Source organism: Elgaria multicarinata, chromosome 20 (genome assembly GCF_023053635.1).
Source record: "Elgaria multicarinata webbii isolate HBS135686 ecotype San Diego chromosome 20, rElgMul1.1.pri, whole genome shotgun sequence".
In the NCBI taxonomy this organism is placed as follows: domain Eukaryota; kingdom Metazoa; phylum Chordata; class Lepidosauria; order Squamata; family Anguidae; genus Elgaria; species Elgaria multicarinata.
In genome coordinates, this window is record NC_086190.1 from 5810902 (window position 1) to 5827975 (window position 17074).

The window sequence follows — 17074 nt, forward strand, 5'->3', positions numbered from 1 at the left end:
GGCTACTTGAGAAGGGCAGACGTGCGCGTTTTTACTCGGAAGTAAGCCCCGCTGTGCTGTGTGAATGGGCTGACGGCCGAGGAGGAGCGTTTACCTGAAATCTTTTAGCTCCTGCCTTGTGCTGGTTTCTTCCCTCTTGTTCTCCGTAGCGTCCGCACCACTCGCCTGCTGCAAACTCCGGGTGACGGGGCCCCCAACCCTCTCTCGGGACTTCACGCTGAACCGGTCAGCCTTTTTTTTATTTGTCACTGCGGACTTGCTGGCTAAGGTCACTTTGTTCCTTTGTATCCTGACATGCAACTTGCGGGACGCTTTGCTCGAGAGTCCAGAGGAACTGTTCTTGGTAACCCCTTTCGCTTTTTTGCCCTCTGCTGGAATCACTTTGGACACCCTTACAGGGCTGGCGTTCCTTGCTGCCGACGGGGCGTTCGGCTTTTTGGAGCGAATGGGCGGGACGAATTTGACGTTTTGTTTCAATTTGAAGGACGCAGCGGGCAGCTGGATCGGCACGGGCCCTGAGCTCCGAGCTCGGGTCTTGCCCAAATGCGCCTGCGTGCTTTGCATTTTGATCTCGGCGTCTGCCGTCCGCCGGCGCTGGTTGCTGTTTTTATCGCTGCCGGAAGATGACGCCCCGCTTTTCTTTTTCGCCTTCTTCTTAGAGGAAGGGGAAATAGGTTTTTTGGGACAGCTATAGGAAGCGTGCTTGTTCAAGCTTCCAATGTACGTGAACTCCCGGTTGCAATAGGGGCAGATGTGAGAGCTGGGCTCCGCCGTGCTGTTCCTCAACTCCGCCTTCTGCTGGGATTTCTTCTTTTGCAAAATGGCTTTTTGGACAAGTTGGTTCTTCTTCTTCAGAGCGCTGATCTTGAGTTTGTTCGAGGACATCCTGCTCACCTCCACACTAAAATTAAGCCTCTTGGGCTGGCCCATGTGCCTGAACGTATTGCTTGCCGGGCTGGGGAGAACGACGCCGTTTTTAGGGCGCACGGTCTGTTTGAGGGGCACGGGGTTCTTCTTCGGCGTGTACCGCTTTTTATCGCTGGCGGAGGCACAAGCCAAGATGTGTTTGTGCAATTCAGGCATGTTGTCCACACTTTTCCCACACTTGGTGCAGCGGATGGCAGTGGTGAAGGTCTGCGGAATATTGTGAGTGGTGAAATTTGTGGCAGTGACTCCAATCCCGTTAGGGTTGCGGTGGTGATACTGGAATGGAGGAGGTTTAAAACTTGGGTAGTGCTGATTGAGGCCCATGCGGACGTCGGGGTCTTTTGATTTGACTCCGGCTGCCATGATCTTGATTGTTGTATAAAGTTCTTCGGAAGAGTCGTTCAACTCCTCCTCTTCCTCTTCCTCTTTGGAGGGCTTGGAGGACTCTTCGGGCAGGCTCTGCATGTGTTCAATACTTGCCTTGCTGGGATCTGTAAAGTTCTGCGGCCGGAGAGTCCCGCTTTCAAACTCGTGGTGCGTGCATTCTCTGTTGGGGTGCAGATCTCGCTGGTGCTGCTGCAAATTGCATAGAAAAGCAAATTCCTTCTTGCACACAGAGCAAACGAAGATGTTCCCAACTCCATGGAGCAAGAAGCGGTGTTCTGATAAGTCTGTTTTCTCCCTAAAGAGTTGGACACAGAATTCACATTTGAAGGGCCACTCCTCGGCATGAACGGATAAGTGTTTAGTGAGGTCTTTAATGGAAAGGAAAGGGGATTCGCAGACATTGCAAACAAAGTTCTTGTTAAATGTTTCCTGAATGGGATCTGCTACACCTGAACTGTGGGGGTCTTCTCTTGGCTTTTGATGCTCGTTTTCTACCTCTTCTTGTTTAAAAGACATTATGGGGACTGAGTTTTCTAGGTTATCGCCAGGGGAAAGGACGGAAGAAACGACAGAGAGAGGAGGAGGAGAAGGCGAGGAGGAGGAGGAGGAGGAAGAGGAGGAAGAGGAGGAGGAGGAGGAAGAAAAAGAAGAGGAAGAAGAGGAGGGGGAGAGGTTGGGAGGCCCAGGTGAAGCACAACTAAGAGGCTCGACAGAAGGAACAGGAGATGCTGAGACGGTCGGAGACAGGATTGGAAGAGGGGACTGAGCGGTGGCATTTGATAAAGGAGAGGGACATGAGCTCGGAGTGACACTGAGGGGCTCTTCTGGGAGGGGTGAAGGGACCGTAGGAAGGAGAGGAGGGGGTGGGGTGGGGACCTTTAACATAGGCGGGCAGGGCGGTGGGGAAGGAGAGCTCTTTGGAGTCAGGAGAGGCGGCACCTGACAAGAAGATGATGCAGGTGCTGGAGACAAAGCGAGCTCAACCGAGGGGCTCGGGGAATCTGGCTGGACCACTGGTACAGGGAAACCAGGCTCGGGCTGGGGCTGCGCTTCTGCTAATTTGCACACACTCGGGCTTGGATTCGTTCCGGTGGCTGGGTTTCCCGACGACGAATCCGTCCCGTTATATTCGTTCAGCAGAACTTTCTGCAGCATGGACGTGGTCGGCTTCTTCTTGACGCTACTACAGGCCGGTGGAGCCAAGTTGCTCTCCTTGGCTTCGGTGTCAGTGCAAGGCTTTTTATGGACGCTGAGATCTAACACCGACTCCCAGGGAACCTGGGCCCTGTTCTTGCAGTTTGACCTTTGCTTTACACTACTGGATAAATCCAACGGCTGCTGGTTGCACACATTACCAAAAGGAGGGGTTGGAGTCCAGTCCTTTGATACTTTATACTCTTCTAAGCAAAGCGGGCTCACGGTCTCTTTTTCTTCTCGCCCAGATAAGCTCCAGGCAGGCGAATTACTATGACTCTCTAGCTTGGGGATCTTTGAGCCTAGAACGGTATCGTTCCAGACAGATTTTCCTTCACCTGCTTTGCCAAAATCTCGAAGGGCCGGACTGTGCTGTGGGGAACTGGGAGGGGAACTGGTCCTCCTTTTGAACCTGCTGGAGGCGGCGGGCAGGAGAGGCGAAGAGGCCGCAGGGAGTCCCAATTTGGGGATTTCAGCTGAGGAAGATGGAGCCACCTTATTACCCTCCTGCGTCTGGAGAAGCTGCTTCAGTTTAGACGATAAATAAATACTTTTCTCTTTGGGGAAAGGCAAGCTCTCAGCTGTCGATATGGTAAGAGGAATAGTCAAAGAGCACAAGGACGTGATGGGTTCTGGATCCATTTCGGTTTTTATCTTAGGGAGGAGAGGGGGACTGGCGGTCCTCCTCTTTTTGGGTTCGGTGTTCCCGCCGGCCGGCGACTCTTTAGATACGTCGCTTAGGTGCACTGGTGTGGCCTTTAAACTGGGGGAGATCTCTACCGTCACAGGGCTAAGTAAACAGTTTATTCCGTAGAGTTCGGTGGAGCTGGCCTCCACCTCAATCACGTCGCAATTGCTTGTGCTGCTGTTGGACTGAATCTTACCATCAATGTAATAATTGAGGTTTTCAGATATGTTACTGGAAACGTCCATGATGTACACGTCGTCCGCCTCGCCCTCCTCCTCCTCCTCGAGGTCTGTGCTGGCGACATACACATTTGGGGCTTGCTGGGTTTGCTCTGCCGGAAGCTGCAGCTCCTCAGGTTTTCTCCTGACCCCTTTGGGGATGAGATGGCGCTCATGGACCCTCCGCTGGTGCCTGCGCATATTGGTATGGGTGCCAAAAACCTTCCTGCAATATTTGCACGGGTGCAGTTCTTTGGCTTCCTTGCTCTCTTCAAAAAGAACAGGATTTGGCGTTTCTAGAGAAACCTTCTCGGTCTCCGCAGCGGTGAACTCGGGCCTGGCAACGGTTTCGTCCCTGACGCCGTCCTCAGCAGTCACCTGGTTCTTGGCACCGCCCTCAGCTGGCTGGGCAGAAGCCAGAGTTAAGAACGGCTTCCGCTTTGGCCCGGCCTCATGGCGCCGCTCGTGCCTGCGCCGGTTAATCTGTGTGCCGAAGGCTTTGCCGCAATAGCGGCATTTGAAAGCGTGACTGATGGCCGAAATGTGGATGTGCATGTGGCGCTCGAGGCCCTGCTTTGTGGTGAATTTCCTTTCGCAATGCTGACAGGGGAACATGAACGTTCCCTGGACACTGCCATTGGATTCGGCCCGCTTAACAGCAAATTTGGCCAAAGGCTTTTTCTTGGGGGAGCTTTCTGGGGAATCTTCAGATATGCTGCTCTGCTCTTCCACAGACTCCAGCTTGTCTTCACACATGGACATGGGATCCGTGTCAGGACTTTCTTTAGGTGATCTACCATCTTCCTCCTCCTCCTCCTCCTCCTCTTCCTCCTCCTCTGGCTCTTCCTCCTCCTCCTCTTCCATTTCCCCTTCAGGTTCCTCTCCATCCTCCTCAGGTTCTTCCCGCTGCTCTAAGTCTTTTGATACATATGTTCTTGCTTCCGGTTTGTCTTCTGGAGTTGTCTGTGGCTCATTGGTGGGACTGGAGATTACCAAGTTTGGGAGTGTGTCCTGATTGACCATCTCCTGGATCACAGCTGTCTGTTCCAGTGACAGCACCGCTGAAACAGAGGGCGTTTCGTCCTCCTCTTTATGGCCTGTTAAGCAGAAAAAGAGAACACATTAAAATCTGCTGAGGATTCCAAATACATTTGCAGTGTTCTGTGACGACTGCCGTTTGCAAAACACGATACTATTACAACTTGTTTACTATGTTAAAACTAAACTTTTAAATGTAATGCAATTTCATTTGTAAACATGGCCATACCCTCAGGCAGGGATAATACCCTTTCACGTTGTGCCCCGTATTTTGACTTCAGCAAAAGTGGAACCTGAAACAAAACAGGGCAGGGCACCCTCCCTCCTAAAAGAAGCAGTTCAAGGTTCAAGTCAGCTGTTCCCTCTAAGCTGGGGTATGCCAATTTCCTCTCCAACAGCCTTTTCTCCACCTGCCAATCTACCTTCCAAGGCTATTGGGCTTGTTCAGTTTTCACTCAGTTTTCACCTTTAGGTTTTTAAAGAGGTTTTGGAATTCTGCAAAACCCTGGGGTTCCAGAAAGCATGCTGTGAACATCCCATAGTGCCGACAACTGTGGCTGAGCAGTGACCATCTGAGTTGCAGTGAACTCTCGCAACTCCCCTTACCTTCCTTAGGCTCCCTCATATCTACAGCAGTTAAATCCAAAATTGTTTTCTGCTTTTTATCTGTTGCTTTTTTCCCTTTGTTTTTAGCCTCCTGGGATTTTTTCTTCCCTAAAAAAAAAGAAAAAGGGGGGGGGGGAAGAAAAAGGAAACAAAACTTTATTTTTAATACACCGCCTTCTTTTTTTTTTACGACACCTTCAAACAGTGAATCCTGGGGTAGGAATTTGTATTCCCCTCCCTTTATTATATATATTCCATTGGAGGGAAAGAGAATTCAGGAAACTAGCTGGTTTTAAAGAAAGAACAGAGAATTTGCTGTGGTTGCCTGCTTGAAAATAGACATATATCTTATCATATACAAAATCAATAGAAACAGGGACATAATAAAATAACTAGACAACATTATCAGTCAGGCAAAGAAGTCGCTCTCAGGAAAAGTCACAAAGGCGCGACGCAGATGGTTTTTACAGTCTTTGCAGAGGAAGAACGCCAGGGTTCTGGAGCAAGGTCACTCAGTTGCCTCGGGCTACAGCTGTAAAGGCCCTGGATCTAACGTCTGTATCGCACAAGAAGATGATACATGATGCGGAGTCTGGTTTTGATGCACAAAAATGGTTGGAGGAAGTATCTATGTGGTCCGATGGTCTCTAAAGGGTTAACAGAACCCCAAACCAGCATCTTGAATCTGGCCTGGAGGCATGCAGGTAAAATGAGAGCACAGGTTTGATAGGTGCAGGATGCACAGAGCTGATTAATGGAACATCTGTCTGGACTGTCACAGAGCAGGGTACAAATCATCAAGGGAAAGGATAGGTAAGTCACTTATTTATGAGTCAACATGCATCACGTGCAGATGCTGGGGCCTACAACCCCCATAATCCCTGTCCATTGGCCATGCTGTTTGGGGCTTATGGGAATTGTAGTCCAAAACATCTGGAGGGCACCAGGTTCCCTACTCCTGAACTAGAGGGTTGGAGCCCAGCAGTTAATCTGTCACGTGCAGCATGGAACTAGTGAATGTGTTTGAAAGTCCCTTGCCACAAATTAAGCACATTTGGCTAAAGCACCAGGCCTGAATAGGTCATGCGAACACAATGGAGACTGCACCAAAGAAAGGGCACGCCCAGCAAGTAAATCAAAGAGATGAGCCCAGCTGCATGCCACACATATAAAACGTTTTAACAGAATTCTCAGCATCTGCAAGACATTCTGCAAGACATTTTTCTTTCAGTTTACAAATGCACGTGGAACAGATCACGTGGCAAAGTGAGTCACGCCCCAAGCTGCAGAGCGTAAGTCCATGGCAGAGGATCAAAACCGAAGCAGAGCTCAGCTGCTCCGTTGAAGCCCACATCTCCTGTATGGGGAAGCAAGTCCTACAGTGCAGGAATGGAGGGATGGCACCATGCATCCTACACCTGCCCTCTGGCCCAAAAAGGAAGGGCGGCGGCCTCTTTCGAGAGGGTGCTTCCTGTTAAAAGAGAGACATCTACAGAGGATGCCTTGTGAGGCAAGTAACGCCCTAAACTAGAAATTCTCCATCCATTCAGATGATCTGCGAAAAGGCTGCAGAAAATATCAATGTTAGGGCCGAATTATTGAACAGGCTGACATGATAACAACATGGGCGCGGGTTTTTACCATGATGCTGGCGCTGGAGAATTTTAAAATTAAAATGTGAGCTTTATTTGAGAACCACCAGCTGAAAGAGCATGGAAACGGAATATGTTGTAGAACCTACCTCCTTTGGAGATGTGGCTATTTGGGACATAAGACACCCTTCTGTGTTGTTCAGCTCAGGCTGTGGAACACTTTTTTCCCTTATAAACTTCAGGTATTCTATTACGCCTTTAATATTGCCTAGCTTTTGATCTGTAAACATTCCCGTTTACCCTCGCCAACGATGTTTTGGTGTTTTATTCTGTTCTCTGATTGATTGCATTTTAACTGGTTTTTATTATTTATCTTTTTCTGTGTTGTACGAGACCCTTTCAGGCTGGAGAAGCAGCACGCATAATTTTAACATGTGTTTAAAATGTGTCTTACTTTCAGTTGGCACCGAATACGAGATCAGACATGTCACCTCTCATGCACAACCCAAAAATGAACCATCGCCACTCCTCGCACCTGGCTGCAGCTGCTGGTGCCTGATTGAGGTGGACCTCTTCCTTCCTGAAGTTAGCTGCTATCTTGGGCTGTAGCCTCCAGCTGCAGAAGACCAGACTGAGCTCTCTTACAGTGTACATGGCCTTCCAGTTGTTTGGACTATAATCCTCAGCAGACTCAACAAGCATAGCTAATGGTCAAGGATTCCAAGCGGGGTAGTCCAAAACCTTTGGGAGGTTACACACCAAGGAACAGTGGTTGGAGCGGACAACGGCCGTTTTACTTTTGAGAAAGAGGCCCTCCAGGGATTCATCCGCGAAACACGAATGGCAGAATTTGACCGCACGACTTTCTCCTTTTAGTAAAACGGCCATTTTGAGGCCCCTAACTTGGCAGTTACAGAACGGAGGGTCGCTAAGTGACCGAAAGGGAGACCCCTGCAACATACCTGATTGTTTTTACATTCCCTAAGCAGCAAAAACAAACACGTGATGTGAGCAACAAGAGACTGAGCTGCAAGGGAAGCTGCCCCGAGCAGTTTCCAAAGAAGGACGGAATGGATGGATCAAGAGATGTTTTTTTCTCAAAATACACTGGGACAACTATGCATTAGTGCCTCCCCCCCAAAATAAATAAACATGAGTGGTGTAATCAAAGGAATGTTTTCTGTCTTGGAGCAGGTGGTTTGGTGGTGAGGAGTGCCCCTGCCTTTATATGCTGGCAGCAGTCATAGACGTCGAAAATGTGTTCTCCAGTTCTGTAAAAAGCAAAATCCAAGTGTGTCTAATATATTACTATATGACTCTCGTTCACGCACTGGTTATCTCTCGGTTGGACTACTGCAACCTTCTTCTCTCTGGCCTTCCTTCGTCTCACATCAGTCCGCTGGTCTCTGTCCACCACTCTGCCGCTAAGATCATCTTCTTGGCCTGCCGCTCTGACCATGTCACTCCACTTCTGAAATCTCTTCATTGGCTTCCAATTCACTTCAGAATCCAATATAAACTTCTCCTGTTAACCTTCAAAGCTTTTCACGGTCCAGCTCCTGCCTATCTCTCCTCTCTCATCTCACACTATTGCCCCGCTCGTGCTCTCTGCTCCTCTGATGCCATGCTTCTCGCCTGCCCAAGGACCTCCACTTCCCTTACTCGGCTTCGTCCTTTTTCTTCTGCTGCCCCTTACGCCTGGAACGCACTTCCAGAACACTTGAGAACTACAAACTCAATCACAGCTTTTAAAACTCAGCTAAAAACTTTTCTTTTCCCTATAGCTTTTAAATATTGAGTTTGTTCTGACTCTATACTGTTAGCTTCACCCTACCCAGTGCCTGTTTACACTTCCCTGTGCCTGTTTGCATTCTCTTTCCCTCCTTATTGTTTACTACAACTTATTAGATTGTAAGCCTATGCGGCAGGGTCTTGCTATTTACTGTGTAATCTGTACAGCACCATGTACATTGATGGTGCTATATAAATTAATAATAATAATAATAATAATTCCCACCCAACTGTTGTAACTCAGCTAGTCTTTATTAGGTTTCCCTCTAAGGAGACACCACATTTCATTTATGAATTTATGGAGGAACAAAATTTGCAGGCTGTATAATGGGAAAACACTGGAGCGTGGCGGGGACAGGACACCATCTGTGGAAGGACTGACTTCTCACTAACTGAGGCCACTCCTGTGGCTCCATAATTATTACTACAGAAGTTGGCATGAACTGTGTAGACAGGTTGGCTCTATGCATACACTGCAATCAGGATTTCCAATACACAACAACAGCAACTTCTTTTGCAGAACTGGACAAATATCCTTAGAGTTAAGTTTGGTTGAACTATTGGTCTTGCACTGGCAGAAAAACGAACTGTTTTAGTTTGCATCAACTGTATATCATCAGGTAAGGGAGGACTGAGATGGGAAACACTGGGGAGAAGTGGAAGGAGAAAGACAGGTCTCTTGTTGAGCAGGGATGGCTACACCATCATGTCAAGGCGCTTTTCATAGAATCATAGAATAGCAGAGTTGGAAGGGGCCTACAAGGCCATTGAGTCCAACCTCCTGCTCAATGCAAGAATCCACCCTAAAGCATCCCCGACAGAGGGTTGTCCAGCTGCCTCTTGAAGGCCTCCAGTGTGGGAGAGCCCACAACCTCCCTAAGTAACTGGTTCCATTGTCGTACTGCTCTAACAGTCAGGAAGTTTTTCCTGATGTCCAGCTGGAATCTGGCTTCCTGTCACTTGAGCCCGTTATTCCGTGTCCTGCACTCTGGGAGGATCGAGAAGAGATCCTGGCCCTCCTCTGTGTGACAACCTTTCAAGGATTTAGAATCATAGAATCATAGAATAGTAGAGTTGGAAGGGGCCTATAAGGCCATTGAGTCCAACCCCCTGTTCAATGCAGGAATCCACCCTAAAGCATCCCCGACAGATGCTTGTCCAGCTGCCTCTTGAAGGCCTCTAGTGTGGGAGAGCCCACCACCTCCCTAGGTAACTGATTCCATTGCCGTACTGCTCTAACAGTCAGGGAGTTTTTTCCTGATGTCCAGCCGGAATCTGGCTTCCTGTCACTTGAGCCCGTTATTCCGTGTCCTGCACTCTGGGAGGATCGAAAAGAGATCCTGGCCCTCCTCTGTGTGACAACCTTTTAAGTATTTGAAGACCTTTTAAGTGTGACAACCTTTTAAGTATTTTGACTCACACTGCCCTGACATAGGAGAAAGGACTGCAGGGTGCCATGGCTCTTTCACTTGGGAACAGCACTGTGCCAACATCACCCCAATCAAGGGTCCACAATTGTGCTCGTGTTGCAGTTTGGCAAGAGATGGCCAAGGATGTAAAATGCCAAGCTGTGTGTCTCTCCCAAACAAAGGCCTTGTGCCCTACACCACCAGCATTAAGAGCGAAAGAACATAAGAAGAGCCTTGCTGGGTCCATCTAGTTCAGAACTTCGTTCACACAGAGGCCAATAAGCTGTTGACCAGGAGCCCACAACAGGACATGGGTGCAACAGCACCCTCCCACCCATGTTCCCCAGCAACTGGGGTATGTAGGCTTACACCAGTTTTAAAATCTCTTCACTGGCTGCTGATTAGTTTGCGGGCGAAGTACAAAGTGTTGGTTATCACCTTTAAAGCCCTAAATGGTTTGGGTCCAGGCTACCTGCGGGATCGCCTTCTCCCGTACAATCCGCCCCGTGCACTCAGGTCCTCTGGGAAGCATTTACTCCAGCCAGCAAAAACAAGGCTGACAACTATTACCCAGAGGACCTTTTCTTCTGCTGCTCCCAGACTGTGGAATGGCCTGCCGGAGGAGATTCGTCAACTTGACAGTCTACTAGAATTTTTAAAAAAGCAATAAAGACTGATGTATTCCGGCAGGCCTATCCAGTGAAATGTTAGGATGTTTTCAGGATGTTTTAAAGATGTTTTAATCATGTATGGTATGTTTTTAATCAGTTTTTAATGTGTATTTTATACCATGTTTTTATACTTTGAATAGTTTTAGCTTTTGTGAATCGCCCAGGGAGCTTCGGCTGTTGGGCGGTATAAAAATGCAATAAATAAATAAATAAAAAATACTGCCTCTGATACTGGAGGTGTAGCACATAGTCACCAGGACTAGAAGCCTTTGATAGTCTTCTCCTTCTGGCTTCTTGGGAGGCCAGGCTGCAGTTCCAGCTTGAAAGAGCTCAACTGGCTTCCCAGCTGCATCCAAGAGTCAATTGGGACACACTGGATCCTTGCAGCCAAATCCGCTCATTCATCTATGCAACTCATCCCTACATGCAACAGTCTGCTGGCGCCTTGCCTGCTTACTGCCTCGCTCCAGCTTGTCTCCGGCCACGACCCTTGCTTCTCTGACCCTTTGCGCTTTGACTGCCTGTACCTGAGCTGGGCCACAGCTGCTACCTGTCCTGGAAGTAGGTCAAAGTCTGACCAGGGGCTCCTCTGGCTGTCAGAGCAACTCAGAAGACAAAAAGATGTCTCACTGCTTCCCAAGTGCCTCCAGAGCCCACTGCCACGTTTGGGAGAAGCAGGAGAAAAGGAGGGTTTTTCCTGATGTCCTGCTGCATTTTGGAGGCACATGAAAGCAGCGAGCCCAGTGAAAAGTGAGGGACGATTGATCACCTTTCTTCCAAGTCAGGAAAGGGCTGGGTCGAATGGTGACCAATATCGAAACTGAGCCAAGACTAGTAAAAAAGAAACTGTGGACTTGCAGCACTGATAACTACACCACTACTATATCCTCACAATGTGCAGCTCATAGCTCAGCTGTGGGCTGGCACTTGACACTATTATTATTATTATTATTATTATTATTATTATTATTAATTTATTTATATAGCACCATCAATGTACATGTACAGATAACACAGTAAATAGCAAGACCCTGCCGCATAGGCTTACAATCTAATAAAGTTGTAGTAAACAATAAGGAGGGAAAGAGAATGCAAGCAGGCACAGGGAAGTGTAAACAGGCACCGGGTAGGGTGAAGCTAACAGTATAGAGTCAGAACAAACTCAACATTTAAAAGCTATAGGGAAAAGAAACATTTTTAGCTGAGTTTTAAAAGCTGTGATTGAGTTGGTAGTTCTCAAGTGTTCTGGAAGAGCGTTCCAGGCGTAAGGGGCAGCAGAAGAAAAAGGACGAAGCCGAGTAAGGGAAGTGGAGGTCCTTGGGCAGGTGAGAAGCATGGCATCAGAGGAGCGGAGAGCACGAGCGGGGCAATAGTGTGAGATGAGAGAGGAGAGATAGGCAGGAGCTAGACCGTGAAAAGCTTTGAAGGTCAGCAGGAGAAGTTTATATTGGATTCTGGAGTGAATTGGAAGCCAATGAAGAGATTTCAGAAGTGGAGTGACATGGTCAGAGCGGCGGGCCAAGAAGATGATCTTAGCGGCAGAGTGGTGGACAGAGACCAGCGGACTGATGTGAGACGGGGGAAGGCCAGAGAGAAGAAGGTTGCAGTAGTCCAACCGAGAGATAACCAGTGCGTGAACGAGAGTCTTGGCAGAAGAGACAGACAAAAATGGTCGAATCCTGGCAATATTATACAGGAAGAAACGACAGGATTTAGCTACTGCCTCGATATGAGGAATAAAGGAGAGCGAGGAATCAAATATAAAGCCAAGACTACGAGCTTCCTTGACCGGAGTAAGCGTGACATCGTTGACAGTAAGAGAGAATGAGAGGTGAGGAGAAGGTTTAGGAGGAAAAACAAGCAGTTCAGTTTTTGCCATATTAAGTTTCAAACGACGATGAAGCAGCCAGGCTGAGATATCTGAAAGACATGCCGAGATACGATCGTGGACATCAGGAGAAAGTTCCGGAGATGAGAGATATAATTGTGTATCATCGGCATATAGGTGATATTGGAGGCCATGAGATTGAATAAGCTTACCCAAGGGCAGCATGTATAAAGAAAACAGCAATGGGCCAAGCACCGAGCCTTGCGGAACATGCAATTAACTCAAGGTACAGTGAGGGGGTTCAAGGCCAGGAGACATCAAACTAGTGTGTTTGGGTTCTATGAGGGCAGGCTGGGTTGAGGCTCAATGGCAGAGTCCACCTAGGGTATTTTGTAATAATAATAGAAGGGTTCCTAATAGCTATACAGCAGCAAGTTATAGCAACCAAGAACTACCACAAATACATCATGAAAGATAACAGCGTTAACAACAGATTTATGTAAGAAATGCCATCAATTCGAAGAGACAATAGACCATGTAATAGGAGTATGTAAAATTCTGGCAGGAATGGATTATACAGACAGACGCGATACAGCTGCAAAAATAATTCACCAACAACTGGGCCATCAAATTCAAGCTCATCAAACAACCGACCCCACACTATACATACTCACCCAAAACAATCTTGGAAAATGCAGATCATAAAACACGCTAGGACTGAGCAATCTGTATGGACAAGACAATACCTTGCAACCGACCAGACGTAACGGTCAGAGGCAAAGAAGAAAAACACATGTACCTCATTGACATAGCAACACCTAATGACAAAAGTGTTGTAGAAAAGGAAGAGGAAAAGAGAAAAAATATACACCACTGGCCTTACAAGTTAAAGAGCTATGGCAGTAGGAAAAGGTCATAATTATTCCATTAGGGACATCAGTCACCGGCACCACATCAAAAAGCTATACAGAAAACCTTCAGAAACTGGGCCTACCAAAATACATCCACGTCAACTTCCAGAAAGCAGTCGTAATTAAAACACGCTCAATTGTCAGGAAATTCCTGAATCTGTAAAAGATAGCATGCCCGTCATGTCCATCTAGAAAAATGGCCATGAGCGAACAATCCTTCTCCTCCTCAGCATCTCCAGGTAGGGACCGGAAAGACCCCCATCTGGAACGCTGGTGAGAGGCAGTCAGTCAGTGCAAAACAATTTTGAGCTGGACAGTCAAATGGCCAGACTCAGCATAAGGTAGCTTCCTATGATATATAGGAAAGCTATCGCAGGATTTCATGGCTGGGCTGAATCCACATTCACACTCTGCAGCCATTACTTTATCTTGTAGCGGCAAACTCCACACAACCATGGAGTGTTTTGTATGAATTACTGCTAGTTGCTTTTGTCTGTCCACAGTCTCCTGCAAATCCATGTCAATGTGCAAGACACTTCGTAAAGTATAAGAGGGCAGGTCCCTGCCTCGAGTAGGTTACAATCTAAAATTTGCCATAGGGAAACCGCAGTGGAAGGGGAAGGAGATGGAGGCTGGAGCGAACCGGGGAAGAATATACATTTATTTCAGCGATACATACTTCAGTCTAGCTGTAGTAAGGGACAAGGAAGGTTACATGGAAAAGGTGGCCATGCTGGCTGGGAATGATGGGCACTGCAGTCCAACACATCTGGAGGACACCAGAAATTGTTTCTATTAAGTGTTTTCCAGAAAGGCCCCTTCGTGATGAAAACATCAGCTGCACAGCATACAAGAACCCTGTTGTGCCCCATATAGCCTAATTGAAGCTTGCTTCAGTGAAATGAGGGTGTCAGGCACACTGGGTAAGAGGGCTGACAAGATCCCTCTCCAGGATCTGGCACCAGCCACTGGCTGGGCGGAGGAGATCGTGGCATCAGGAGCCTGGCCAATCCTCAGTAGGGCTGAGGCCGACGGCTGTGCCAAGGGTCATTTCATCACATCTCCTTTCGTTTCAGAGGTGATGCAATGAACAAGTCTGGAAGAGGAGCCATCAGCTGCCGTATTTGGCAAAACGGCCCCTCATATAGAGGGAACAGAAGAACAGGGAGGGAGGCGAGGCAAGGTGAGGAAGGTCGGGTGGAACGAAACGTGCCCGCCCTGACCCACTGGCATCAAATCATCAGCAAACTGATCAGGGCGGGAGCTGACCTGACTGAGGAAGTGTGCCTGTACTGGACTTCCAACAAATTGGGAGGTTGGGACCAAGGCCAACCAGGGCCCGAGGTTTACTAGAAAAGAGAGAAGTGGGGGAATTCTACTGCACACCCAGCCGGCGGACCTCGCTCCTGAGCAATGCATCCTGTCAACTTGCCCCATGAGTTAGATCAATAGCTCTCAGTGCAAGTCAAGCCCTGTGCTTCCAGGAGACTATTACCAGGAGAGGCTCAAGTTCTTTTCTCTTTCCCATTAGTACAATAATAGTTGTGTTCTTTCAGGCAGCTCTCTTAAATAATAGTAATTATTATTATTATGGATACTCTGTTCCCCAGCTTAAATCTGGCTGGGAGTCTTCGTTTTGTCCTTATTAGCATCATAAACAACAGTGTGGGGTCTAGCTGCAAGTGCAGGGGTGCTCAACCGGCACCCTGTGGCCTAATCTCAAAAGTTTTTAACAAGCAACCAGTTCAGACTTCACAAGAGTAAGCTGTTCCCCCAACCAGCAGTCCACTGGGTGGGGAGGAAGATGGACGTAGGGAAGAGAGAGAGAACAGAGTGGGCCACCCTGAGTTGCCTGACAAGACTACTGAAAGGCAGCCTTCTGAAACCTGGTCTTCCCATTCCCCCCCCCCCCCCGCCACTGCCCTGATGTTCCTGACTTCAACTCCTATCAGCCCCAGCCAATGTGGGAGGCGTAGTTCCCCAAAATCTGGGAGGATGCCAAGTTGGAGAAGGCTCCTCCAACGAAAGCCCTATGAGACTGAAAGAACTGCGTGTGTTTAGCCTGGAAAAGAGAAGATGGAGGGGAGACATGAGAGCACTCTTCAAATACTTAAAAGGTTGTCACACAGAGGAGGGCCAGGATCTCTTCTCGATCATCCCAGAGTGCAGGACACGGAATAACGGGCTGAAGTGACAGGAAGCCAGATTCCGGCTGGACATCAGGAAAAACTTCCTGACTGTTAGAGCAGTACGACAATGGAAGCAGTTACCTAGGAAGGTTGTCTCTCGCACACTAGAGGCATTCAAGAGGCAGCTGGACAGCCATCTGTCAGGGATGCTTTGAGGTGGATTCCTGCATTGAGCAGGGGGTTGGACTCGATGGCCTTGCAGGCCTCTTCCAACTCTACTGTTCCATGATTCTTTGAAATGTGTCCCTCAATAGAAAGAGGAAGTTCCCAACACCACTTTCCTAGAGAGTGGCGTTCAAGTTGAGTCAAGACCCAGGTTCAAGTCCCCACCATGCTTGCTTGATGACTGTGGTCTAGTCACAATCGCCCAAACTAAGCTCCCTCGCAGGACTGTTGCAAGGATAAAGAGCAGGTAGGGAAAGTGCATGTGCTACTCTGAGTTCATTTGAGGAAGGGTTGAATAAAATATAATACATAAATGGATTTGAAAACAAAACTTGGGGAAGATCTCCTAATGAGAGTCTCCGAATTTCAAATGCTAGCTCTGGAATTAGACCCGCATGACCTTAACACGGAATTAACCCTGGAAGAAGCGATTCAGCCAGCAGCTGCTCCCGTTTACTAAAAACAGCCAGGGCGACAACTTGAGAGCAAATGTAATTTTAGATCCACTGGATCAGAGTCCGAGGAGTGAGGGGAAACAACCAGACCTTTTCTCTGTCCGTTGCTTCTCACCGTACTTTCCAACTGGTTTGCACAAGCATTTTGAGTGGCTGTAAGCAGCTTCAGACATGACAGCATTTTTTCCCAACGGGGGAAAGAAATCCCCATTTCACCAAGGTTTTGCTCTGATATAAGCATGATCAGGAGCAGCGTACATTTCCAGATTCTGTGATCTGAAAGCGCTAACAGTGTAAACTACACAAGTTAGGAAAATGCGCACGCAACTTTTGTTTACATTTAGCAGAATCTGGATTATTTCTCCTTCCACCTTTGGAGAGATTGGAGGAAGAGGCCTGGAGCTGACAAGAAAAGCAGTGAAGGCCCAAGAACTCTAGAGGAGGGACCACGAGCTGTGTTTCATGAAGAAGTTCCAACAGAAGACTCCTAAAAACTCTACTGAGACCTTTCCTAGCTTCTAGGACAACCAAGAAAAAGTCACCATGGGAGAAAGGCTCAGTTCAGGCAACACATTAGTCAACGCAGTGCGAAAACTCCACTCAACGGTTGAGTTTTTAGGAGGTCCTCCCCACATAACATGTTCTAACACCACCGTTGTATGACTGTGGGCTACCATGGAGTTGAGTAAAATCCATTGTGATGTTTGATTGACAGTTCCTCCGCCCTCTCTCCTCCCCTGGTCCTCCTGATGGTATCCCATCAGCCATCGCTGCAAAAACCCAATCCTGGCAGCTCTCCTAGAGGGGCTCTTGCCAGGGAACTCTGTAGCCAGTGGGAAAATTCCACGGAGCCCTCCACACAACATGCAATACAACACTTGCGCTGGAACTCTCCTCTGCATAGCGTGGATATTCAGTGTGGAGTGTTTCCCGCCAGACAACACATTTCTCAAGGGTGGTGTAAAAACTCCACCGTGGAGTTCGAAAACCACCGTTGAGAAACGC

General features: G+C 48.1%; 1 protein-coding gene across 1 annotated transcript in view; it reads right to left on the bottom strand.

Annotated features, from left to right (window-relative positions):
- PRDM2 (PR/SET domain 2) overlaps positions 1 to 17074 on the bottom strand; it is a 78466-nt gene that overhangs the window by 6045 nt on the left and 55347 nt on the right. The window contains exons 6-7 of the mRNA XM_063145361.1: positions 5059 to 5166; positions 95 to 4511 (exon numbers count right to left, since the gene is read on the bottom strand). Of these exons, the coding sequence (XP_063001431.1) occupies positions 95 to 4511; positions 5059 to 5166 (4525 nt within the window). The remainder of the gene's footprint in view (positions 1 to 94; positions 4512 to 5058; positions 5167 to 17074) is intronic.